The 27,516-nt window shown below is 39.5% G+C and overlaps 2 protein-coding genes across 3 annotated transcripts in view; one reads left to right on the plus strand and one right to left on the minus strand.

The window, feature by feature from the left end:
• Positions 1-4,792: 4,792 nt before the first annotated feature.
• LOC143742528 (uncharacterized) lies at positions 4,793-6,552 on the plus strand. The gene is made up of 8 exons (XM_077235416.1): positions 4,793-5,190; positions 5,286-5,353; positions 5,452-5,633; positions 5,867-5,928; positions 6,010-6,057; positions 6,135-6,191; positions 6,268-6,420; positions 6,489-6,552. Exons 3-7 carry the CDS (start codon positions 5,541-5,543, stop codon positions 6,326-6,328), a joined length of 321 nt encoding a protein of 106 aa, XP_077091531.1. The 5' UTR covers positions 4,793-5,190; positions 5,286-5,353; positions 5,452-5,540; the 3' UTR covers positions 6,329-6,420; positions 6,489-6,552.
• A 699-nt stretch (positions 6,553-7,251) lies between these two features.
• LOC143742504 (uncharacterized) overlaps positions 7,252-27,516 on the minus strand; it is a 41,586-nt gene continuing 21,321 nt past the window's right edge. Inside the window, exons 3-6 of one of the 2 annotated variants that reach the window (XR_013205440.1) lie at positions 25,651-27,229; positions 10,368-10,487; positions 9,787-10,238; positions 7,252-7,367 (exon numbers count right to left, since the gene is read on the minus strand). Coding sequence is in view for 1 of the 2 variants with exons in the window: in XM_077235387.1 (XP_077091502.1) it covers positions 26,409-27,229 (821 nt within the window). In the remaining variant the exon portion in view is untranslated. Of the gene's footprint in view, positions 7,368-9,786; positions 10,239-10,367; positions 10,488-23,331; positions 27,230-27,516 lie in introns of those variants that run through there. The other variant, XM_077235387.1, reaches the window with a different exon arrangement.

Genomic DNA, 27,516 nt, shown 5'->3' on the forward strand with positions numbered 1-27,516 from the left:
CTCTGTTGTGATGGTCTTCCTCTCACTGTCACTGATGTCCTGCAGATCAGACAGAAGATCTCTATCCTCCATCTTTCCCTCTCGCACTGCAAACATAAAAAAACAAAATAAATATATATATATATATATATATATATATATACATACATGTTTACAGCATTTTCATGCAACATGCCTGATTTAATCCTGGATTCCCGTGTGTTTGTGAGAGAGAGAGAGAGAGAGAAGAGAGAGAGAGAGAGAGAGAGAGAGAGAGAGAGAGAGAGAGAGAGAGAGAGAGAGAGAGAGAGAGAGAGAGAGAGAGAGAGAGAGAGAGAGAGAGAGAGAGAGAGAGAGAGAGAGAGAGAGAGAGAGAGAGAGAGAGAGAGAGAGAGAGAGAGGAGAGAGAGAGAGAGAGAGAGAGAGAGAGAGAGAGAGAGAGAGAGAGAGAGAGAGAGAGAGAGAGAGAGAGAGAGAGAGAGAGAGAGAGAGAGAGAGAGAGAGAGAGAGAGAGAGAGAGAGAGAGAGAGAGAGAGAGAGAGAGAGAGAGAGAGAGAGAGAGAGAGAGAGAGAGAGAGAGAGAGAGAGAGAGAGAGAGAGAGAGAGAGAGAGAGAGAGAGAGAGAGAGAGAGAGAGAGAGAGAGAGAGAGAGAGAGAGAGAGAGAGAGAGAGAGAGAGAGAGAGAGAGAGAGAGAGAGAGAGAGAGAGAGAGAGAGAGAGAGAGAGAGAGAGAGAGAGAACCATGGGAAAGGGGTGAGCAAGTAAAAATGAACTGCAAGTGGAACACCATGTAGTGCAAAAGGCTTTTTATAGGTACAGTCCTAAAATGCAATGAAAATGCACTGATGCAGTAACAGGCAATAAACAGAGAGAATCAAACTTTTTTTGGAATGACTTCATGTATTAGGAAAATATATGTTTAACTGGTTAAATTAACACTGCAGCAACACAGTGGAACACAATGAAAATAGTGCAAAAGGATTTTTGATAAGGATAAGTATAGTGCTGCTACAATATAAAATACAATGAAAATGCACCGATGCAGTAACAGGCAATAAACAGAGAGTATATGTTTATCTAGTTTAAAAATTAACTGCAGCAACACAGTGGAACACAATACACAAAAAATTGTGCAACATCACCTTTTGGATTAATCAAATAGTGTGAACAAACAATCAAACAAAAAAAAAATCACTGACAGGTCAAGTGCATGTATGTACTCTTAAACAGAGTGAATGAAATTCAGTGGTGGGAGGGAGAGAGAGAGAGAGAGAGAGATAGACAAGAGAGAGAGAGAACTTTTTACTCATAAAGTAATGAATGACAATGAAAAGATGACACTAATGCATACTCTTAAACAGAAACAGATGCATATGTACCCTACATTAAGAAGATGGTGTGTCATTAATGAGATGGGTGTGCCTGTCTCTCACTACATATTTTGTCCAGTCTTGGCGTGATGGATGATAAGCAGACTCTAAGATCATTCTCCACATGGAGACAAGCTCTATACTTCGTCTTCATTGCAGTCAAAGTTGAGAAAGATGACTCGCATAAGTAAGTGGTAGGGAATGGGAGCAATATCTGCATGGCCTGTGCTGTTAGTTCAGGATACTGACGTGAGAGGGAGGGCCAAAAGTCTGCATGCCTCACCTGCTGGAATCGGGCCTTCAAAGTCCGGTCACAAGATAAGTCCACCAACTCCTCCTCTGCTTTACTAGTGAGGCTACATTTTGCTGCTGGAGCAAACGGATCTCGCACCCAGTCCCAAGCATCCGTGTTTACATCCGTGAAGTAGGAAGTGAAGTGCTCGCTGAGTGCAGTGAGGTGAGAGGTGGCTACCTCTCTCACTACAGCAACTGACATGTTTGCATTGAGATAATCAGTGAGTTGTGGGAACATGTCGGTCACTCCATCTCCAAGTCTTCTTCTCCATAGCTCAGCTTTCCTCATGAATGCGGTGATTTTGTCGCTAGCGTCAAGAATGGATGCATAGCGTCCTTGAATGGAGAGGTTGAGGCTATTGAGAATGTTTAATACATACACCAGATAGGCCAATTTGGCAACATACTCGGGGTCGGAAAAAAACTCGGCGATGTCGGGCTTTTCGGTTCTCAGAAACTCTGACATCTCGCTGCGTAGCTCGAACACCCGCTGAAGCACCTTCCCACGGGAGAGCCACCTCACTTCAGAATGGTAAAGAAGTGTGTCATGGCCTGCATCCATCTCTCGACAAAGTTGCCCAAACAAACGTGACTGCAATGTCCTTGACTTAATACAAAGTGCAGGTCTGGTTCCATACCTTTGGAGGCGAGCGCTTGTCGGTGCAGCATACAGTGGACCGATTTCACTCTGGGGTTTACTGCCTTTATCCGAGCGACAAGACCACTCTTTCTGCCCGTCATTGCTGCTGCTCCATCAGTACAAACGGCCACACATTTCCCCCAACTCAGCTCATGAAACTCAATAAACTCATTTAGGATCTTGAAAATCTCCTCGCCCGTTGTCCTGCCAGGGACCTCTTTGCAGAACAAGAAGTCCTCCAGAATGGATCCATCCCACGGATAGCGGACGAGAGCGATTAGCTGTGCTGCACTAGCCACATCAGTAGACTCATCCAGCTGAAGGGAAAATTCACAGCAACGAAGTCTCCCCACAAGTTGTGATAAGATGTCATCGGCCAGGTCACCGATCCTCCGGCTCACGGTGTCATCGGAGAGGGGTATGCTTTTTAATTTATTTGCTGCCTCTGTCCCGAGCATTATCTCGCACATATCGACTGCTGCTGGGAGGATCAGCTCCTCTGCGATTGTATGAGGCTTCTTGCATTTTACTATTCGCTGGTCTACTAAAAACGAAGCCTTCTGTGCTTTCTCAGACGTTGTGGCCAAATTAGTCAGTTTTGTTCGCTGGTGGTGATACCCTTCGCTTTTCCGGACGAAGAATTCCCTCGGTTTATCCATATACTCCGGGTGCTTGGTTACAAGGTGCCGCTTTAGTTTAGCCGGTTTCATCGCTTCATTTGCTAACACCTGAAGACACACAACGCACATCGGCTTCCCACTGCTGTTCTCAATAAATCCATAGACAGTATAATTTTCATCGTACTTCCTCACTTTGCTTGTTTGTTTGGGATTATCAGTACTTAACCTTTTTAAATATTTATCCATTGTGGATTCTTCTCCGTAGTATAGTATAGTAACGTCAGGCTACTTCGTTTTCAGACTCTGAAAGTTTTTTGACAGAGTGACGTAATGTAACAACAGAGTTTCTATTGGCCCAAAATTTTCATTTATTCATTCATTTGCTGTGAGACGTGAAGTTAAAGCCTGAGGGAAATGTTTTGGTAGATTGACGTAATGTAAAAGCCGAATGTTCATTGGTCTAACGTTACACACGCGGGAGTAATGACGATGGGCCCTGCACTTTCTCCGGGTATGTTTATACTGTAAAAAAAAAAAAAAAAATATATATATATATATATATATATTTTATAGCAAACTTTTCACGGACCCCCAGGCAGTGCGCCACGGACCCCTAGGGGTCCGCGGACCCCACTTTGAGAACCACTGCTCTAGGGACTAAGCCCTTTTTGGTCCGTTTTCTCTATTTTTACATTTGGGCTTATAAACCACATGTAATGGAGATGGAACACTATGTGTTTGGTATCTATGGATTCAGAAGAACCTAAGCTAACATAAGCATGCACGTAATGTGTTTATAAATGAAGTATGAGTGAAAAATGTACACTAAACTAGAGAATTTCAAAAACGGAAATTAGATTTTTGTCATTTATTTCTGAAAATCACACAACAATAGTGAACAGTTTTTGAACAAAAAATATATTTGTCAAAGCCTTTTCTTGACAGACATGTGTAATTGTTAAATAAAATGTGTAAAGAACAATGAAAAATGTAACTTTATTTACAAATAGTCCCAGGCGTTTCTCTTAGGAATCCTTAGAATTTTCTAAGCAATGCTTTCTCCTCGTCACTCTCCAGTAATTGTTCCAGAACTTGTTCCACCGTAAATCGTTTACTGCTTGCCATCAAAAGTGCTGAAACAATAAATAATGCTATAATTGTATGTATATATATATATTATAATTGTTCTGTCTCTCTCTCATATAAATCTCTGTGCTCTGTAATAATCCGCTCCGTAAGCCTCCGTTCGCTCTCTGCCTCATCCTCTCTACTCGACGCTGTTTGCGTCATATCCCTTACTATATACCACCACTTGCAAGGCTACAGAGTCCTCTGATTTGCTAGAATACGTCATGGTAATCTTCCTCTGATTGGGTAAGAAAAATATTCCTCCATCGGCAATCTTTCCATTGGTTGTTGCGCGTGGAATCTGCCAAACAACATCGATTTCATTGGCCTTTTACGTAGTGGTACTGCGCAACAATTAAGTGTGTATATATACAAGCCGGGTAAGTGATCACTGTTTTCAGCGGAATCTGAGGAAGACGGCAAAAAGACCGCACCTCTCTATCATTAATAGTTTTATGATAAATGATGAATTATATTATTTAAAAGATAATTACACATTTGTAAAAGTATGCCATTTTGGGCGGTACCGCCCAATCCGTCCCCAGAGGGTTAAAAACTGCCATATTCATTGTAGTTGTAGGAAACATTTTACTGACTGGGATAGGTCACGATTTGGGTTTTGTTCCTTGTTCCTGTTTCATGCATGTCATGTGATCCCTTGTTCAAGTCATGTGATCCTGCCATGTGTTCCCTTGTCTGATATGTCATGTTGTCTAGTGTTTTCCCTGTGTCTTTGTCTAGTATTGAATGTTTCTTGTCCAGGGGCTCGTTCTTCGTACGTTGCTTAAAACATCCGAGATCAAATGAGACATCCAAGATGATATCATCGTGCTAATCATGATCCGGCTAATTGGGTTCTTCGAACACACCTGTTGTTTATGATTAGTATCGCTGGATTGAGTTATCTGAGATAATTGCGCGTTCATGCGCTGGGTTAAAAGGGGATATTTATCGATAGTAGAAACAATGATCAGCAACGCTGCTATTGGCTGTTCAGCATGGCCAAAGAACGCGCCCAGTTTTTCTCCCAAGGAGAACAAGAGCTTTTAATGGAAGGTTATGCCGAATTTGAATCTTTAATTAAAACGACAGGGAACACCTCGAAGTCTGCAAAATCCAGGAGAGAGGGCTGGCAAAAAGTAGCAGACAAATTAAATGCGTAAGTGCTGTCCATGGTAGATGTTTCTATCACTTTCTACAGTATGTATTTTTGCATTTTAATAATTTCATATTTATTTTGTTCTTTTATGTCAGAGCCTCCGCGGGACCCACTAGAACATGGGGACAAGTAAAAGTGAAGTACAAGAATATTCTACAAAATGGTAGCCTTTAATTCTTATACTGTCTTTATTTTAAAAAGCCAATTTTTTCCTCTTTTTAAAAGCCACTGTTAAATAATGTGTTTGTCTGTTTATAACAGCCACCAAGAAAAAGGCTGAAAAAAAAAAACAGGTGGTGGTCCTGCACCACCACAATATACCCCAGCAGAGGAGCTGGCCCTTGGGTTGAATGAAAACCGACCCATTGTGGAGGGCATCCCTGGGGGCAGCTCTTCCTCAGACCCAAAGCCAGGGACCAGTAGCAGCAACACCTTTATTACTGGTAGGCTAAATGAGTTTTCAATTCTCTTAGTACACTTTAAAATTATTTGTTGCTGCATTAAATGAAGTATAATCCAAATGGCTTGTACAGTAATTTAAACCGTTTGTGAAAGTGAAAACTTCTAAACTTTTAGTTAATATAAAATATATTGCCATGAGTTATTGATCACATTATATTTTTTACAGTGTAGTTAATTGTAATGACAATTTTTTTTGTTCCCCTCTTTTGTGCAGTTTTACATAATACACCAACACTTTTACCTGTTCCCAAGCAAGTGGTGGCTGAAGCATATGCAGTAAGTTGTGTACTTTTTCTAACTTGCATAAAGGGAAGAAAGTGCAACACTTTGTAATACCCATTTATTTCCATTGCACAGGACAGTGAAGAAACCCTCTCAGATGACTGTCCTTTGGAGGAAGAACCTGTAAGAGCATAAATAACTTTACACTAATTTGTATATACTTGTGTACCTATTCTTTCTGTCTGCAATATGAGTTGCAGGAGTCCACACCTACAGAAAGGCCTACAGAAGAGTCTGCACAAAGAACTGATACAGAGGTGGACAGTGTTGTACTGTTTTACTTTTGTTGCATGAGGCATGTTTTGACCCTTTTTCTTTCACAAAATGACACAGGGTGACATCCGTTCCCTATATAAACGGCATCTTCAACAAAAAATCGAGTATTTTGACCTGAAAAACACAAATTAAGAGGAGAAATTGATCTTGACAACTTGAAAAAGAGAAAAATTGCACTAGAGATAGAGTTGCTTCAAAAGGACCTTCAGAGTAAGTGCTAATACATCATTTGACACATAGTAGTATTGCTGACTTTACATAACTATCTCTTATTGCAGGCAAAGGATGACTTGCTGGCTTTTCTTTATAAAGAATTGTTTAAATAAAACTCCAGGAACTAAGCATTTTTGTCTTGTCTTTTATTACACATTCAAAAATGGTGTTCCACAATTCTGTCCCGTGCAGCTCTGCCACTAGGTTGGTCCAAGTGCACTGGCTGGAGGTCATCATCAGGCTGCACCCCCACCACAGGGGTCCTCTCCTTTCTGATAGTGGCAATGTTATGCAATATGGCACATGCAACAATTATGTCACAGGCCCTGTCAGGTTCAACCCTCAGACCCTTCAGACACTGAAATCTTTCCTTTAGTTGCCCAAAGGTCATTTCAATGCGTGCCCTTGTCCTGGCTAGAGCTGCATTGTAACGGGTTTGTGGTCCAGGGTTTGGGTCAGGGAATGGCGTCATGAAGTACTGCCTGCAGGCATAGCCCCGGTCACCAAGCAGGACCCCGTCAAAATTCCCTGTATAATGGAAAAATGCAGTTTTGTTAGGCTCAGCATAAGTGTGTGTAATACTGTGAGCTTGACATTTATAAGTTCCATTACCACGTTCAAATAATGTGCATAAATGTGACTCTCTGAAAATTCTTGAGTCATGCACTGATCCTGGCCATTTTGCTTCCACATTTGTTATATGGAACATAGAGTCACACACCATCTAAGAGATTTTAGTCAGTCAACTGCATACTTTTTGATTACATTCATTTTTTTTATGTAATATATTACTAATCTGGAATATTATAAATTGTAATAGTAACTTGCCTGCACATTTACACTGTGAACCCCCTTTCGGTTCACAAAATCCCCTTCATTGGGCCCTGGTGGGGCCTTGATGGGGACGTGTGTGCAGTCTATGGCACCAATCACGTTAGGGAAGCCTGAAGGACACATACTGTTAGTCGTACTTTTTGGCATGGTCATGATAGCATGTCATTAACAATTATAAATGTACCTGCAATAGCAAAAAAATTCTGCTTTACAACCTGGGGTCTTAAGTGGCTTGGAAATACCACAAAACCCCCTAAAAACTGCTTGAGTGCCAAGTAAACTTTGCGAATGGCACGACAGACAGCACTTTTCACTAAGTTCTCTGCATCTCCAATAGTGTAAAGGAACGTGCCACTCGCAAAGAATCTCAGGGCAATGCACACAGTCTGTGCAGTTGTCAAAGCCCGACTCCTCCGTGTTGAACATTTAATGTGTGGTTCCAGCAAATTAATGATGTAAATAACACCCTCACGAGAAAAACGATATCTCTCAAAAATTACACTGTCGCGCTGCGCTAAAGGATCCTGTCTATCCTGCAATACGCGATTAATTCGAAAAGCTCTGCGAATTATCCTCGCACCTTCCGCAACAGGTTGCTGTCGTAAAAATGGACAAGACATGGCTACGACAGACTTCCCGTATCACCTCCGCTTATAAAGCCGCAATCTAATCCTGTTTACATGAAATAAGCCTGCTCGCGAGCAGGTTCAAGCTGGCGCACCTGTTGCTATGACAGCAAGTCTAGGATGAGCTTCGAAGAACCAAACGATCCAAGATCATGCCCAATCGCCAACAATCAAATCCAGCTAACTGAGTTAGCGACGTACGAAGAACAGGCCCCAGGTTTCCTGTCGTTGTGTTGCATTTGGGTTCTCAACCAGCTTGCCTCCAGTGGATTCATTCATTAGAGAATACTAGACACAACATGGACCCAGCAATTTGTCTTTTCCGTCTCAGCCAAGGTAACCGTCCTATTGAGGATTACGTGAGGGAGTTTTGTGAGCTTTGCCATGGGGTAGACTTTGGTGATGATATTTTAAAGGACATCTTCCACCATGGACTTATTGAGCCTCTTTGCCACCTCATGCCTGGCAATACCCCTCACAACACTCTTGTACAATATATCGACTTTGCCCTGTTGTGGAGCGGCACATCATTTACTATGGGCTTTGCGAATGAGGAGCCCCGTAAGCCCACAGTATCCTCTCAGCCAGAGTCAGCTCATGTCAGTCCTGTCGAGCCTGAGTTTCTTAACGTCAGTCTTTCCGAGCCAGAGACTCTTCACGTTCTGTCTGACGAGACGACCAACCAACAGTCAATGTAACACCACCTGCATCGTGTCTCCTATCTAATTAAGCCTCATTTAATGACTCACACTTTAGTGTACATCACCTTCTCTTAGAATGCAGTGTGTGTTTGTTATATCTATCCGAGTATAAAAGGACGCAAACGACAAGGCATATGTCTAACCACACTTGAGATAGCGTCATAAATCCTCCCAACAGAGGAATCTCCCGCTTAGAAATTCCCCCTTTCTTATTGGTTGAGCCAACCCTGAGAGGTGGGACTTTTCTCAGGCTTTAAATGGCCTCTACACAAGCCCCTCCCTCTCTTTGGCCTTCTCGGTATGTTCGAGTGCTGTGCTGTCCTGCGTGGCCTCAGAAGGCCCCAGGGCAGCAGGCCTTGACTCAAAACCAGCCATGTATTCATGGAGAGAGGGAACTTTCAACCAGAACAGAATCGTTGATTCATAATCAATTATAACAAGTTATGATTATTATTTCTTTAGAGCTAATTTGCCACGTGTATTAGGATCTCATACATCATTTTGACTATTTATGTCAAAAAATACATAAATTATATTAAATACTTTTTTACCTCACTTCACTCACTATAATATAACTCTTGTGATGACTTTATCAAGGAATCATGATAGATCTTAGAGCATTCCCACTGATCTGCTCTTCCCAATACATTTTCTTAAATGGTATTGGTCTACAATTTGAAACATGTAGCACTTTAATTAGTTGTTTGAAGCTGATTTGCAATAAATTATGTGCTGTATCTGTTCTTTTGTATCACAGATGATTCAGGGAGGAGAGAGGATGAGTTAGTCGAGGATAGTACTAGAGTGGAAGATTTAGGAACTGTAGTAACGGGCCCAGCCAGAGCAAAACTCAAAGAATATCCTGTCACGAGCTTTGGACTACAGAGAAGAGCCTTGCAGCAAAAATGGTTTGACTCTTTTGAGTGGTTTGAGTACTCTGCTAGCCGAAATGCAGCCTTTTCCTTCTCATGCAGGCTCTTTGGGAAACAAGTGTCTCGAGTAAACAAAGATATGATAACCAGCTCTGTTGGATTTCAAACTGGAAATGAGCTTTGGACAGCTTTAGAGAGCACGATACTAGATCAGGACACAAAGCTTCAATGCTTGCTTGGAAGAATTACAAAGCCAGCTTAACACAAGGCAGTGTTGTTGAGAGAATGCATGTGGCCAATGTTGATCAGATAATTGAAAGAAGAGAATACCTCCGTCGTATCATTGCTGTCATTAGCCTTTTGGGAAAGCAAGGCCTCACATTCTGTGGCCATGATGAGAAAGATTCCTCTGACAATCAGGGACATTTCTTAAGAGATGATGACATTTCTGGAGGAATTCGATCACTTCCTCCAAAGCTACACACCTCCCGCCCATTCCCCTTATCTCTCTTCAGGCTCACAGAATGAAATGATACAATGTTGTGCGGAGGAAGTTACTGCATCCATTATTGAAGAGATGAAGCATTCAAAAATGTATGCAGTAATGGCTGATGAGACTTGAAATGGTCATGTGGAACAGCTTGCTGTGTGTTTTCGTTATGTGGGATATGATAACACTGTCACAGAACGTTTTCTGGAAATTACAAGTCTGAAGTCTTTCAATGTGCGTTCCATCACAAGAGCCCATTGAAGAAGTTCTCAAATCCAAAGGCCTGCAAGACCTGGAGGAACACATTTTTGGTAAAAGTTATTGTAGCATACATTTATATTTATGAATTGTAAAGATTGGCTAAACATCCAAATTAGAGGAGTTACCAAATGATTTAATAAAAGGCTGATCAAACTCTTACCTCCACAGGTCTTGTTGGCTGTTCTTTTCACTGTTGTGTTTTTTGTTGTGTATCTGGAGATGCAGACGATGAGCTGTCTCCGGAAGTAGTAGAAAGGGACTGACTCACAGGTTGTGTCACCTGGAGGAAACAAACAAATATTAAAATTATGAATGTTATAAATTATGGACTTGTTGCTCAGTCATTAATGAAACTTCACTGGACAGCTCAATGTTTTAGTCAAGGACCAGGCTTAACCCCTGTCTGAGCAACCAGCCCTTAACGAAGGTAACATAAAAAAACATCTGTTACTACGATTAGAAAGACTTGTCCATGGCTACGTTTACATGCAATCAAATAATTAGTTACCCCATCATTTGTATTGCGTGATAAATGTAAGCAGCACGGCACAACGGTTCATATGCTTATTGTCAAATTATGACCAGAAATGGATAAATATTAAGTCTGCTGTTTAAAACAAATAAAGAACCAACGTAGGAGAATACAAGTCCTTCTCAAAAAATTAGCATATTGTGATAAAGTTCATTATTTTCCATAATGTAATGATAAAAAATAAACTTTCATATATTTTAGATTCATTGCACACCAACTCAATTATTTCAGGTCTTGTGTTTTAATACTGATGATTTTGGCATACAGCTCATGAAAACCCAAAATTCCTATCTCAAAAAATTAGCATATTTCATGAGACCAATAAAAGAAGGGTTTTTAATACAAAAAAAGTCAACCTTCAAATAATTATGTTCAGTTATGCACTCAATACTTGGTCGGGAATCCTTTTGCAGAAATGACTGCTTCAATGCGGCGTGGCATGGAGGCAATCAGGCTGTGGCACTGCTGAGGTGTTATGGAGGCCCAGGATGCTTCCATAGCGGCCTTAAGCTCATTCAGAGTGTTGGGTCTTGCTTCTCTCAACTTTCTCTTCACAATATCCCACAGATTCTCTATGGGGTTCAGGTCAGGAGAGTTGGCAGGCCAATTGAGCACAGTAGTACCATGGTCAGTAAACCATTTAACAGTGGTTTTGGCACTGTGAGCAGGTGCCAGGTCGTGCTGAAAAATGAAATCTTCATCTCCGTAAAGCTTTTCAGCAGATGGAAGCATGAAGTGCTCCAAAATCTCCTGACAGCTAGCTGCATTGACCCTGCCCTTGATAAAACACAGTGGACCAACACCAGCAGCTGACTATGGGTACTTGACACTGGACTTCAGGCATTTTGGCATTCCTTCTCCCCAGTCTTCCTCCAGACTCTGGCACCTTGATTTCCGAATGACATGCAAAATTTGCTTTCATCCGAAAAAAAGTACTTTGGACCACTGAGCAACAGTCCAGTGCTGCTTCTCTGTAGCCCAGGTCAGGCGCATCTGCTGCTATTTCTGGTTCAAAAGTGGCTTGAACTGGGGAATGCAGCACCTGTAGCCCATTTCCTGCACACGCCTGTGCACGGTGGCTCTGGATGTTTCTACTCCAGACTCAGTCCACTGCTTCCGCAGGTCCCCCAAGGTCTGGAATCGGTCCTTCTCTCACAAGCGTTTTTTGCCACACTTTTTCCTTCCCACAGACTTCCCACTGAGGTGCCTTGATACAGCACTCTGGGAACAGCCTATTTGTTCAGAAACTACTTTGTGTCTTACCCTCTTGCTTGAGGGTGTCAATGATGGCCATTTGGACAGCAGTCAGGTCGGCAGTCTTACCCATGATTGCGGTTTTGAGTAATGAAACAGGCTGGGAGTTTTTAAAAGCCTCAGGAATCTTTGGCAGGTGTTTAGAGTTAATTAGTTGATTAGGTTGATACCTCGTTTAGAGACCCTTTTCATGATATGCTAATTTTTTGAGATAGGAATTTTGGGTTTTCATGAGCTGTATGCCAAAATTATCAGTATTAAAACAATAAAAGACCTGAAATATTTCAGTTGGTGTGCATTGAATCTAAAATATATGAAAGTTTAATTTTAATCATTACATTATGGAAAATGATGAACTTTATCACAATATGCAAATTTTTTGAGAAGGACTTGTAGTTATACGTTAACAGTTATAGTAATGCTCAAACAGCAGGAAATTCTGTATATTCGTGCAGTGTGCGCATATCCAAAAATGTATTCCGATTTAAATCTTGTGACAAACGCACACATCAACCCGATCACGTGTTTAGCGTTCATGTACACTACGTTAGGGCTGTAGCGATACACTAATCTCACGATACGATACACGATATTCAGCTCACGATACGATATACATCACGATATTCAGCCAACGATTCGATATAATTCGATACACTTACATCATTTTCTGAAAGATTTAAAGGGGACAGAGTGATTTTGGTGACATCTTGTGAGTGTTCCATTTACTTGGATTGAATTAATTGAACTGAAAACTAAAAACATCAATTACACAATATATGCCCCTGACTGGACAAGAGCTGTTGTTGTTTGATTGACATTAATGGCTCAATCGTCAGCAGGTTTATTGGACGCTGCCCCTTTAAGACGACGTGCAGATCTAATAGGAGACTGATGCACCATAATTTTCTCCCAATTATTTACGTCCATTTAAGACATAAACTGTGTTTCAGTGAAGAGCTGGTGATTTTTATATTTGTATGTACATTTGATAGTTTAGATGCGCACATGAAGCCCAAAGTTAAGTAGGGCTTTTCTTGTCTCCTTGCAGTCCATTTCGGAGCATGCATCGCCTTGTGAACAGCTCTTTCGCAGATTTTTGTGCTTATACTAGCTAGTTTAATGATTAAACGCGTCCGCTATCTAGCAACAGTAGAGACTGCATTTTACAACAATCACGATCATGCTGATTCTGACGGAACGTTTGGGTTTTAGAAAGAAATGACAGCGCATCGCTGTGAAAGGGAGGTAGTTGCTCTCCGTCAACTCTAGTTTGTAATGGTTTCATCTCAAATATCTTCTTTTTATAATCTCTAAAAGGCAAAATCTAAAATAGAATTAAAATAATATCCCATATCTAATGTGTAACCACGTTTGAATGTTTAGTTCTGTCACTCATTAAGGGCTGTGGTGTTGTGCACACTGTGGCTCCGCGTGAGAGATCGCTCTCTCTCTCTGCTGGACTGCGAATAGCAAAATTGCATCACAGTCACAGACAAATGGTTTAATATTATTATATATAGAACTGGCTGGCGAGATAAACATGTTCAAGATTAGGTCTTTATATCAATAATAAATAGTATGTGTATTTCCTTAATTTCCCCAGTACCGACAGCAGAACCGATAACTTCCGAGCTTTAAAGCGAAAGGGGGTAAACACGGGGGATTTGAATGGGACTTATGTATTGATACTCGCGGCTTAAAAATCGATACTTTCTTGGGGGGAAAAATATCGATTTATAACGCAGAATCGATAAAATTAATCAGCCTTAGTTCGGATTCATCAATCGGAATCAATTCAGCCCGATTGAAACAAAAGTTGTGCATGAAACGTAGCCAATGACTGCATAAACCAAATTACGTCTCACGTTATGACATTAGTGCTAAATTTTGCAACACTTTACAATAAGGTACGATTATGTAACATCAGTTAATGCATTACTTAACATTAACCAAAAATGAGCAATACATTTGTTACAGTATTTACTGGTCTTTGCTAACATTAGTCAAAACAAATACAAGGTAATTTTTTAGAGTCCTTGTTACATGTAGTTAATATAGTAAGAACTATAATTATGTATAATTACACGGAACTAACCCTAAACCAAACCCATCATCCTAACCCTTACCCTATTGTAAGTACTGTTGTGGAAATTTTAATAGTCATTGATCCCAAACAGGTATCATAAGAGAAAGAACCTATTCAATGTATAAAAGTATATGTGTGTACGTGCTTGTGCGTGACTTTTCAGGAACATATGGGACAGGACCTCTGACCTTAGAGACGGTCAGTTTTGGCCAGTTTATTTCAGTACCAGTTTGTGTCTTTAAGTAGAAACTGAACAGCAGTAAGGACCTTATCTGAGTGGGTGAAAGGTACAGCGGGTGAGGAGGAACCTTGAAAACAGTATAAAGGCTGTCTCATATCTTCCTGTTGTGTGTCACTCTCTTGCACAGCGTAACTTCTGTGTACTAGACTGAACCTATTCTTGCAAGAATAAATACTTTTCTTTTTATTAATTTGACTCTGAGTGTCTCTTACGCAGTGATGATGTTTAACAGAATTTTTGCCACAACAATTTTGGTGTCAGAGTGGGATTCCTTGGAAGTGCCTTCTGGACCTGAGAGCGGACAGTGTTTGGCCACCTGGACTGAGCAGTTCCAGCTCTACCTCGTAAGCTTGAGAGAGAGGGGCCGACCGCTGTCGGGTCCGGGAGGGGCTCCACTGGAATCAAAAGAAAGCGAACCCGTGGCAACCAACATATCTCTGGTAAGAGACGTCTAAAATATTTTCTTTTGGGGAAAAGTATTTTGTTTCGGGTATGAAATGTGAGCGAACCATATTGGCTGAGGGCTGTTTCTGTGGTACGTAATCTGAGATTAATTGAGATCTATATATAGATCAAGAGGTTTCAAACAGATACGAGAGGAAATTATCTGAGATTAATTGAGGTCTGTAACAGATCAAGAGATTTCAAACAGATAGGTAACCTGAAAATGAGATGTTCCACGACGGAGCAAATTGTTTTTAGGTACTGAGGCTAATTAGGGGGAACCAGAACAGTTTTTGGTAAACCTTAATTAGGAGGGCACTAATAGTGCAACCCGACCGATTTGGGTTAAAAGAAAAAATCGGGTCTGTTGGGGACGCCTAACAGATCAGGAAAACGCGCGTTGAAGAGTAATCCACAGAGAACAGAGAAGCAGCCAATATGGGGAAGTCTCAAGGTAAGCATGCAAAATTTGATACACCGGTTTTTCTATCAAATGAGAAAATTATGGGGGAAAATTTATGTTTTAGATATTGAAAAAACTGAGAAAATACCATTATTTCCCAAGGGAGGGAACACTGAGCACAACTAGACTGAAAGTAGTGCTAGAATCAGTTGAACAGGGCAGTGAGAAACAAAAAGGTTGTTATGGCTGCATTCAACATGTGTGATTAGGCAGATAAAAAAGTCGAACTGCCAGGAGAAATAAAGTTTTTACTTCTTCATCCAGTAAATGGATGCATGACATTAGATGTCTGAGAACTTAAATTTACATGATAAGGATTGAAGTAGCAAGTAGCAATAAGGCTGTCTGTGTGAAATAGAGGGAACTGTAAGTGAGAGACTTGATGGAAGTGAAAAACAAAAAGGTTGGTGTGTGAGATATGTGTGTGGGGATTGTTAGCAAACAATCATGTACTGGTTAGATAATGAAGGAACTGGCATGTAGAGAAAAGAAAGAATTAGCATGTAGAACAGAGGATGCAGAAGGAACTGACATGTAGGGAAAGATTGAGAAGGAATATAGTAGAAAACTATATGTGATGAAAATAAAATGTCTGACAGAATTTATGGAAGTCAAATTAACTGTATGAAAAATGAGTTTCAGAATAAAAATAAGGCATTGAGTATGATTAACGGGGATTAATGTGATATAAAGATAAGGAATGTTTCATTAAGCAAAATGGGGAAAAATTCTATATTTTAATGGAAAAATAATGATTGAAATTAGGTTTAGTTTTAGTTTGATAACCATTGTGTTTTGAACCTAGGGTCCAGCTATGCTGGGGGTACAGCAACAGGGTTTGATTATTCAGCCCGGTTCCCGGATGTTAGATATGTACTTGTTCTGTAATTAGGGTTGTTGATGATAATACCAAATTAGTAAAATGTAAAGACTACTTTGACCAAAAATTCTGGAAATCAATAATGTATAATGTTGGATATTTGTTGATATTAAGTAATTGAAGCAAAAGATATTGTCTGTTTTATAAATGAAATTATGGGTCGGGGATAATTTCCCTGGACAAGTATGACTAAAGTTAAACGAAAACTTTGTGAAAACAACTTAGAATATTTTGAGCATTTCGATGCAGCTTATTAAAATTAATGTGCGGCCAATGATAATGATGAAGATTATGATTTGGCTATTGTGATTAAATCCGCCACTGGTGGACTGTAAAAGAATACAGAGAACTGCTTAATCAGTGGCTCTGTTTACATTCCTGAATGGGACACACACTGCTTCAAGGGTGTGCAGTAAGTTGGAGCCGTTTGCAAGCTCACAGTGATCAAACTATAGTAAAGGACAGGTGTCTGATGCTGTAGTTGAGGCTGACACATGAACCCACTAGATGACAGAGAGTGTCTTGATTGTGGTCAGCAGGACAATTTAACACGTAACTGTAAATGCCCACCGAGAAGGTGTAATAAACAAAGTGTAATTAAGTGATATAAATTTCTGGTGTTAATGTGGGCTTGAAAGTAGATCAGTGTTTAATATGATGATATTAACATTTTCGTCTAAGAAGGAACAAGAGATAAAAACAAGGTCAAAGGATTGAACTCTTAAAGTGAATCCTTTTGAAGAAAAGATCTATAATAGTAATTTCTATAAGTGAATTGATGAATAAAGGTTGAGGTAAAATTACAGATAATGACTCCAACAAATGTGAGTAGCAAAATATATCAAAGTAACTAACAGGATGATTGTGTTGTAATTAAACATTAAAAAAAAAGATTTTAGAGTATATAGAGAGACTAATCTCACAGATGATTTACAATAACTGCAAAAGTATCACAAGCAGAGAGTGCTTGCCTCTTCAAAATTAAATCCTAATTGGAGATTGATAAACTCCTAGGAAAAATTTAAGTCAAATATTAAACTATGGTGATTGAGAAATGTGAAACGTTATTGAGAACTAGCATAATTATTTTTATGTAAGAACAAATAAGCAGAAGTAGTAGGCTACTGAATTAACAGTTGCTAAATGTAAAATGTGTTGAAAGGCATCTGAGTAAACAAACAGCTTGAAAAGTTGACCATGAAAGAGCTAGAAGCTGATGTTTTGCTTTCAAAAGATAAGTCTGCTATTGGCTGTAATGAAACAGTTCGCTTATCTAAATCTGATGTGTACTGTGGCTGAAACAGCCAGTGCGACAGAGACTCAATCTGAGTGGAAATTTGTAATGTCTAGATTCCCTGACGTGGGCAAAGGACAACTGTAAAACTATGTTTATTTGAAAACGTATGTAATTTCTGGCAAAGAGGCCTTAAGCTGGGCTAGAGTTAAAATATGGTAGATAAAGTTTGATGTTAGAAGTTTATAAGAGGGCAGTGTACCAGTCTTGGATGCCTCAGAGTCTCTCTCATTAAATGTCAGCTAAAAGCTGTTATCTGAGCCTGTGTCATAAGTGAAAATAAGTTATTGATAGTAAAGCACAGTGTTTCAGTTGAAAATCATAGACATGGAGAGGTTAAAAGAAATCATTGCCGTTCAGAGGGCAATTTGTATTTGTAAATGTTTTAAATGTAAAACTGAATGACTTTAAAGAAGTCTTTAAAATAATAATACAGACCTTAAACGATAGAGGTGACATTTTGATTAGCGTATTTTAGGACCAGTAACAACTTTGTCTAATTTAGTCTCCACCATTCAGGACCGATGGCTCCGGCTACAGATGAAGTACACTGAATGTACGGTTGTGATCTAAATTCACTGAGTATAGTCTAAGTAGCTAGGTTGCTGCTTTTAAGATAGTTAATGGATTTAAGTGATTAAATACTGTTGTTATTAACCTGTCTCCCTGTGAACACTATTAGGCAATCGGAATGGCTCTGGTGACTCTTGAACGTGCCTTTCCTAAGCTCCAGAAAACAGCTGAGTTCTGTTGAAGAAAACTGATTGTACTGGGAATGAGCGGTCACCAGTGTGTACATGTGTACGAGTGGCTACTCAATGACGGGATGATCTTCCTGGCCAGGGGACAGCCCAACGCAGGGGGTCACGAAACAGGTGTTATTTGTGAGAAAGGTATGAGAGTTGAGCGCTGATTACTGGAGGCCACCGGGGTCAGCAGAGCATTGAGAGGTGAGATGCGCTGTGAGTTTAAAATTAACTTTACGGCAGTCTGACCCAGAAATGTGAGTTCCTCTATACCACTCACCAGAAACCGCATTGATTGTATGGCTTGTTTTTCATTGTGACAAGTGTCTGCAACTATGCCAGGGGACGACACCCTGAAGAGAAGAAAATTAAAGATAAATGATTAGCGGGAGTGGACTTTCAAAAGCCAGCTGATTCCATGAGGTGATTGCCATTATTTGCTGCGGAGACAGTAACAAAACTTAATTATATGAGGGACATGATGTTGGTTGCCATATGGGCAAGTAAAATGTATAGAAGAGTTAATGTTGAGCTAATATGTTTATAACATAGTTTTAACTCCTGAAGGTCGTTGGACATGGTGGTGGCTAAAGATGAAGACAGGCTTTTGTAGATTTGAGAAGAGTCTGGATAACAAAGGTGAATGGTAAAAGGTTAATGTAATAAATTTAATATTACAATTTGTCTAAATTACAGTCTTAGGAGGCTGTTGAAAAAGATTATTTGTTTATAGTGAGAGAGACTGCTTGAGTGGAGGAAGGGATGGTAACTGTGTCTGTCTTTCTGTTATCGGCCTGCTAGAGCAAGCTAAAGAACAAAATAGTGATAATGAACCAAAACAACCCAGCTGACTTTGCTAAGATGAAATGAATAATGAACAGACATGCTTTGAAACTGGTTAAGAGACCATGTAAAATTAGGTAAAAGCTACAGTAAAATGTGAAGTTTAAAATCTTACTTAAAATTTAAATCTTTTTAGAGATGATATAATGAAAAGCGAACATTAAAAATGAACAGTTAAAATATGTGTCTAATATGAGTGTGTGTGATGGTGACTGCACTCTATGTCTTGTATGTGTTAGTTTGGGGTACGAATACTGCGTCTGAATAGTGTGTATATTGTGTCATTAACCTCTGGAATGAGGGTTTTATCATTACAGATGGGTTAAGGCAAATGACAAGTTTTAAGGAAGCTGATAGTTTTGAGTCAATCTGATGACAAGATGATGCAGAAAATGGGACGAGCTTTAAATGGATTAGTTATCCAGCTCTGTCTGCTACTGGTAATTAGGAATCAATCTATGGATTAAAAGCCTTTATGTAAATTGGATTTGTGAAGTTGTAGAGAGATGTCCATCATGGGTTGAGGTAAACTAAAATGTTATAGATTTGAAGGCAATAACAAAGTGACATATTGGCTAAGTCAATATCAAATTATCCAGAGAGTCCTTCACATTTATGAATATTGTGAACAAAGGGGGAAAATGTTGTTTGACTGACATTGACCAAGTCTGTACAGCACGACCTGACCTGACAGAAACAATTGATGACTTTGAAAATGTTTGTAGATGACTGGCATAAGAGACCAAACAACAGGCCTGAAAAGCAGGATACACTGTAAGACTGAGGGCCGTTGCCCTCCAAATACTCTGATAAGAAGATGTGTTTGTGGCTTTAAGTAATATTTTTGTTTCAGAGGCAGAGAAAGATGTCTGGAGGAATTTTGGCTTTGGGACAACGTTTGGGTTAGTGTTGATGGCAAACTTTATCCAAACACCATTATGTTAGATTGATGCACGAGATGATTCATGCATCAAAAGGGGGGATGGTAACAATTTTGATAACAATTGACAAAATTTGGTTTATTAAGGGACGGTATATGTTGGGAGGACAAGGGGCTTAATAGGGTAAAAGCCTGGCAAGAAGCCATTCTTCTCCCTAACAAAATTGCTGTCTGTAAGTGTGCCGCACATGCTGATAACAAAATTGCAGGACTGTTTCAACAGGAGACGCCAGGGCAGATGCAGCAGCGAAGGCCGTGGCAGCACAGCAGACAAAAGAAACTACGTGTACTTTACTATCTGAAAATAACCTCGACATTTGTTTTTCTTTACAGAGCATGCAGACTTTGATAAAGGGCAGAATGTGCCTAATAAAATAATGGTTATGGATGAATTTGACTAACTATCCTGGCCTGGGTTATTAGTGTGGAAGAAAGAAACAAGGCCACACCTGCGCAGTGCATAACTTAAGATTTTCCTTTTGCAGAATGTCAGGAAGGATTGCAGAAAACAGAACTAATTCTGTTCCAAATGTATAAATATTGTGTTGTGGACATGAGCAAAGTGGGTTGAGTGTTTTTCAGGGTAAAAGGACCCCGAGTGCTATTAAGTGAGCAAGAAATTATCCGGAGATAATGTTTCAGGTTGTTGATTCCACAGGTCACACCAAAGGGGACGAGCGGCAAGACAAGCGGTCACTAACAAAACCTTAAGGTCGTCATTCACAGGTCAAAGCAGGAGATGGTTCACTCCAGTAGGGGTACATCGTGATCTAAGGGGCAAATCTGGTAATGATCAGAAAATGGTTGGAGAGTGGGACACCTGGGTCGAAGCCTCTCACCTTAAACTACACCGACAGACCTCAACAATCAAATATGAGGACAACGTTAGGGGTCAAAGGCTCGTGCTAGTAACAGCCTCCCTCACCGGCGAGGGAAGACCATGGCTACGGCACGCAAAGTGTCACCCTGGTGAAGACGGAATGTCCATGGGGCAAACGAGATGACCAACACACCTGGAGGAAGATGCACCAACTAATGGTTTGAGTTTAGCAAAAGAATCTGGTTTTGTGATGATTTTGATGATTTTATTTGATTGAATCAAAATATGGTTAGATCAAATGATTTGATTGATTAAAGATTCATTACAAAATATTTCAGGTAAATTATAGGGATTATTATTGAAGAAACTTGATGATTAGGCTGTCCATTAAGGGTAAGAAAGGCCGATCATGGGAGAATATGTATGGTAATAAGCTAAAAGATGGTCCGTATTTGAAATATTAGACTTCATTTTGAACAACTACATTGGTTAAAAGAATGGATAAAAAAAAATATATAAAACCTTTTCAGGATAGATTTTATTAAATATGGTGTTAAAAGTTAAGAAAATATGGTTAGGAAAATGGAGGCGATGTATGGAAATGCGCGTGGACTGATGGTAAATGGATAAGATTGGTTAATCTTTGGGGGGTTGGGGGTATTGTTATGTTTACCATGCATTATAATGTGTCTCCAGCTCAGTACAGAGACTGGTTAAAGCTGGGAGTCTGTTCAATTGGATGAACAAAATATGATGATACAAGTAGTGGGAGCTACTGTGACATGTGCTAAAGTGTATGTTTCCTTTTCTTTTTCTTTCTTTCTATGAATGTTTTTGATATGAACAGAAGGTTAAAAGCTGTGGTTATCCGCTATGTGATGACGTACAAGGAGAGGGGTCGAAATGAGGGATTTTATTCTACTTTTATTTCTTCGTATTTCTTAGCCTGTTGAAATGCCATGTGGGTTTCAAGATGTGTAATGATAACCAGGGTGTTAAATTGATGTGTTTCCTACTTAAACTATACACTATTTCTTGTTTATACTGAGGTGACTGAGGGTCCGACCTAGGTCGGGAGTGCAATAACAGTGCTTATTCATTCAGCCCGTCTGCAGATAAAGTCTTTACTTGCTTGCTATACTTAAGGGACTATCCCCACAAAAACAGCCTAGGCTTTTTACTTTTCCAAATGTTATTTCACAAATGTTTAAGAGAGTGGTCAGTGAAAACCAGAGATGAAGAGGATAAGTGTGATGAAATGACTTAAAATTTGTTCTATTATTTTTATTATTATGATTGGGTAATCTGAATGATAAAAAGGGGGGAATTGTTGTGGAAATTTTAATAGTCATTGATCCCAAACAGGTATCATAAGAGAAAGAACCTATTCAATGTATAAAAGTATATGTGTGTACGTGCTTGTGCGTGACTTTTCAGGAACATATGGGACAGGACCTCTGACCTTAGAGACGGTCAGTTTTGGCCAGTTTATTTCAGTACCAGTTTGTGTCTTTAAGTAGAAACTGAACAGCAGTAAGGACCTTATCTGAGTGGGTGAAAGGTACAGCGGGTGAGGAGGAACCTTGAAAACAGTATAAAGGCTGTCTCATATCTTCCTGTTGTGTGTCACTCTCTTGCACAGCGTAACTTCTGTGTACTAGACTGAACCTATTCTTGCAAGAATAAATACTTTTCTTTTTATTAATTTGACTCTGAGTGTCTCTTACGCAGTGATGATGTTTAACAGAATTTTTGCCACAACAGTACATTCAGATAAGTATTATTACTCAGTACTTAAATGTATAATTACACTGCTACACAGACACCCTACATATAACCAAATACAACTATTCATTGTTATTTCATGTTATCTCAGGTGTATTAATAAATGTTTTAATTAACATTAACCAAGATTAATAAATGTTTAGATTCAAGATGAATGGCGTGCTCAATTCCTTTTGAGTTTGATTTGGGTGCTCTTCAGTCCAAGGTAAAACATCTAAGAGACAGTGTAGGGAAAGAATTCTCTGATGACTGAGGCACTCCTTAATTAAAATGTCTATATTACACAGATGACATGTCATCCATTTAGGACATGTCATCTGTGTAATAAAGACATTTTAATTAAGGAGTGCCTCAATCATCAGAGAATTCTTTCTCTACACTGTCTCCAAGATTAATAAATGCTCTAAAAATAGAGGTATTTCTAATTGATAGTTTATGTTAACGTGTTGTTAACAAATGTTAAAGGGGTCCTATTATGCCCTTTCTTGTTTTTGGGGTGAACTACAATATGTTTTCATGCTTGATTGTTAAAAAAATGCAATTTTTCACATATTTTACATTACAGAAGCACCTCCTTCCAAAATGTGCTCTGATAGGTTAGCTGGCCCAGTGTGTTGTGATTGGTAGAGCTTAGCATGTGTTCAGGAAATGTCACGCCCCCTCATAATCGCAAACTCTACTCAGATGTAAATATTAAAGATGACCTCAATTTCAAACCATGTGATTCAGACTCTGACAATGTTAACGAACAAGAGGATAGTGCAGAACGGATTTCAAGCACGGATTTCACAGGACATTTCAGAGTGGTATGTTTTTTATTTTTGTTTCTGATAGATTATAGAAATTGTTATCTACCAGTTAATCATATTTGTCGAAAAACTATGGTAATACAAACAGTAATAGATCACAAAATCATGGATAATTTTCCTAAGAGGCGGTGAACAGCCTTACAAAACAAGAGCTTACAAAAGCTAAAGTAAACACTACATCAATACTGTAATGTTAGCAGGCTAGCAGAGGCAAAGATTTGCCTTTGTTTACATCATAGCAACTAAATAAAACGTATAATTGGAATTGTCAATAGAAAACTAGGGCTGTAATCAACCAAAGAAAATCTTGGTCAACTGAAGTCCTGAAATTTCGACTAATTAGTCGACTTGGGGGGGGGGGGGGGGGTTCTAACGTGAAAAAACATTAGATTAATAGCTGCACAGTACTTGGTAGCCTTGTCCGCCTAAATGAATTATAAATAAACATATATTTATAATAAACTTGTAGGCTATTTGCAGTATATTAAATCGTTTTTTGACCTAATTATTTTGCACTGAAATGACACACTCAAGTCTGTCGGCTCTGACAGCGTTGCATCACGTGCACCTGCGCAATATAACCTATGATTTCCGAAAATAGTACTGTCAAATAGTGATATCAGCACAATAACTGTTGAGGAATATGCAACAATTTAAACAATTGTTTTTGTCATAACGTTATGATAACTGACAGACATTATCATTTCAGACGCTCTGTGCATGTCCTCACACAGAGCGAGGCTGAACACAGGAGCTCAGCTTTGCGGCTGAAAGACGAATAGACTATTCATTTAAAGCTCTTACTCTTAAACACACAAGACACGTCCACTTTAATAAAAAAAAGAATATTTATTAAACAAACCAGATCAAGACGAGAGCAGAAACTAAATAAAGTGCATAACTGAAAAATAAAGCATAGGCTCAAAACAAATACAAACGGTGGGCACAGCGCAATTCCGCATTAGGCTCCAAAAAAATAAAATAAAAAAAATAATAATAAAGTGCCTAAATCCAATAAATAATACTAGAAATAAATGGTCACTATAATAAAAGTGAGCCATAAAATGTTTCCAGCGTGGTCTGGGTGTGTGGATGCTACTGTCGTTGCGTGCGGGTGCCCCTGCAGTTAACTTATAGAACGATTAATTGGCATATTTCAATGTTTTATGCCAATTCTGATATGTTCATTCATATAGCTACTCAAAACAGACGGGGCAACTAAACGCAGACAAGTTAGCTTACCGTTTTTAGGTGATATGGCATGTTTGATGTCGAGCCGTGATATGCAAACTTTGCCTTCGACTTTTTTTCTATTTTCAATTTTCACAAAATACTGCCACACTCCCGATGTCATTGACATGGTGGATTACTCTGATAGTAAATTAAACGCTAAATTCAGCAAACCACCATGGATGATGCAGACCAATGCCTTGGTTCTTTCTTCAATCTGTCTCCAGTGGGTTGGGCTAATCCGAAAAAGGGAAAACAAGGGGGGTGTTCTGAAGACAGACGGTTACCTGTGAAACGGGGTGCTCTGAAATTCTAATCAGAATTTTAGTCGAGCCAGAACGTATCGACCAATAAATGGACTAGTCGACTGGGAGATTACAGCCCTATAGAAAACACAACTACAAATAATAAGACATCCTTACAAGTTGTGATCGATGAACAACAGATTGTCCCGACAAAATGGGAAAGGCTACATCTTTCAGGATAAGCTTTTGTACGTAGCCTGCATTGCACTCTTGTCTGTCTGCTGTTCCCCGTAAAATGTGCAGTGTAAAATACATTTAAACCACTCTAAGTTCGTCCGCCTTTGAACAAACTATTTCTGAGGAGGAAAAAACAGCGACAACACTTCATTTTTCCTAGCACAGCTTAACCAGGCCTCACTAACTTTGTGTATTTCGTGGGTGGAATGACTTCATAAGATCCAGAAAAATCATGTTGTAGTCCAAACAAGCAGTTCGTTGTTGTTGTTCTTGGAAATTCTGTTCAATAAAATATCTCTCTTTGGAGTGGACTTTGAGCTTTGTAACCTTGCAAATCTTTTTTATGCTCAAACAGCAACATTACAAATTAACTGAAGTTGAAGAAGTGAAAAGGCATAATAGGACCGCTTTAACAAATGGAACGTTGTGATACCCAAAATGTATACTCTACTTGCATGTTACAAAAGCCTATGCAACTTTCAAATCAGAATCACTGAAGCTTAAAGTGAAGGTAATGTTATCTTGGGATATTTAACCTACCCTACCGGTCTTGATATCAATTTCATTGCTGTCAGCTGATGTAGTTCCACTTACCGGAGTTCCAGGCTCGGCAGGTGATCTGACCACGACCACTTCGTTGGTTTGCAACTTTAGCTTCTTTAAATGTTTATTTAAGGCTCTGAACCTATCGCTGACACTGCAGCCACGTTCTTCATGTGGCCTTGTTCAGCCATTTGTAACGCTACACCTTCAAACACAAATCTGTTGAGATAAGACTCCTCAAACTCAGTATGGAGCTGTCAGCCCAAATACTTAATAGGTCTATCACCTCAGTATCACTCCACTGACTGACTTCGCTGCTTTCCTCCATGATGCGATCAAAAAATGAACTGATATTACATGCAAGTGCAGATTGATGACTCATGCCGATCAAGAATGACATTGAATGAATTCTGATATGACTCTTCAGATTGCGGGCGCACTGTAAAACATCTGACCTGTATCTAATTTAGGACCACATATGGAAGTGGCACAAATCAGAATTGAAAAGATCGGATTCCATGTAATTTGTGCCGTTCACATTGTCATGTCAAAAACAATCACATGAGCAAAACAATCTGATTTGGGCCACATTTGGGCCTGCAGTCAGAACGTAGCATAAGTGTGATGGCAAAATATTTTCCTTTTGCACTGACCACAATTAAATCGTCTGTGAAGGTGATTTATGAAATTGCTCCTATTTCTGCAATTTCTTCCCAGAATAAGTTTGAAATTACATTTCAGGTCTGCTTGATATGTGAAACTCTACACGCACTGAAGACATATGAAAGGCTTCTCTCCAGTGTGAACTCTCAGTTTTCTCTTGAGTGTATCCTCATGTGTGAATTAAGGGTTACTTTTTGTCTGAAACTCTTTCCACATTGAGGGCATATGAAAGGCTTCTCTCCGGTGTGAACTTTCATGTGGACTTTAAGACTTTCTTTTTGAATGAAAAATTTTCCACACTCTTGGCAGGTGAAAAGGTTCTCTCCAGTGTGAACTCTTATGTGGGCTTTAAGGCTGTATTTTTGAGTAAAACTTTTTCCACACTGTTGGCAGGTGAAAGGTTCCTCTACAGTGTGAACTCTAATATGCCTTTTAAGGTTTTCTTTTTCAGTGAAACTTTTTCCACACTGTTGGCAGGAAAAAGGCTTCTCTCCAGTGTGAATTCTCATGTGAACTTTAAGGCTGTATTTCTGATTGAAACTCTTTCCACACTCTTGGCAGGTGAAAGGCTTCTCTCCATTGTGAATTCTCATGTGGGCTTTAAGGCTATATTTTCGAGTGAAACCTTTTTCACACTGTTGGCAGGTGAAAGGTTCCTCTACAGTGTGAACTCGCATGTGTCTTTTAAGGTTTCCTTTTACAGTGAAACCTTTTCCACACTGTTGGCAGGAGAAAGGCTTCTCTCCTGTGTGAACTCTCATGTGGACTACAAGGTGTCTATGTTGATTGAAACTCTTTCCACACTCTTGGCAGGTGAAATGACTTCTACCTCCCGTTTTTTGTGAGGAAATATTTTCAGCCTGTGAGCAAGATTTTTCTCCAGTTACGAAATCATGGTGAATCTCATACTGATCTTTCTCTTCCTTTCCATACAGTATTTGATTCTCCTCTTTCAGCACCATCAGGTCTAGGGTGAAAAAAGACAAATACGAATGAACCCGTTTAATGGCACAAAGCAACAGACAAAAACATTTATACATGTAAAGCATTAACACCAACATAAAGCATCTAAAACAACAACATGTATGCTAAATCCTATACCAACTAAGCTACAGAAAGAGGTGTTACCTGGAATCTCAAAACTTCTCAATATTTTCAACTCTTCACTTTCTTTAGGACACATCCAAATACCTTTCAAACAGTTGTAAAACCCCTTCTCAAAAAAAGAAACATTGTTTTACTTGGGAAAACTGG

The sequence above is a fragment of the Siphateles boraxobius genome, unplaced genomic scaffold (assembly GCF_051911475.1).
Source record: "Siphateles boraxobius isolate OS27281-9 unplaced genomic scaffold, OSU_SipBor_1 19, whole genome shotgun sequence".
Taxonomy (NCBI): Eukaryota; Metazoa; Chordata; class Actinopteri; order Cypriniformes; family Leuciscidae; genus Siphateles; species Siphateles boraxobius.

Excerpts from the sequence above, each read along its gene's own strand:
- LOC143742528 (XM_077235416.1), top strand. The coding sequence starts at position 5,541 with ATGAAAACCGACCCATTGTGGAGGGCATCCCTGGGGGCAGCTCTTCCT. Across the intron at positions 5,929-6,009 it reads TGGTGGCTGAAGCATATGCA|GACAGTGAAGAAACCCTCTC; the intron begins GTAAGTTGTGTA and ends TCCATTGCACAG. Across the intron at positions 6,192-6,267 it reads CACAAAGAACTGATACAGAG|GGTGACATCCGTTCCCTATA; the intron begins GTGGACAGTGTT and ends AAAATGACACAG.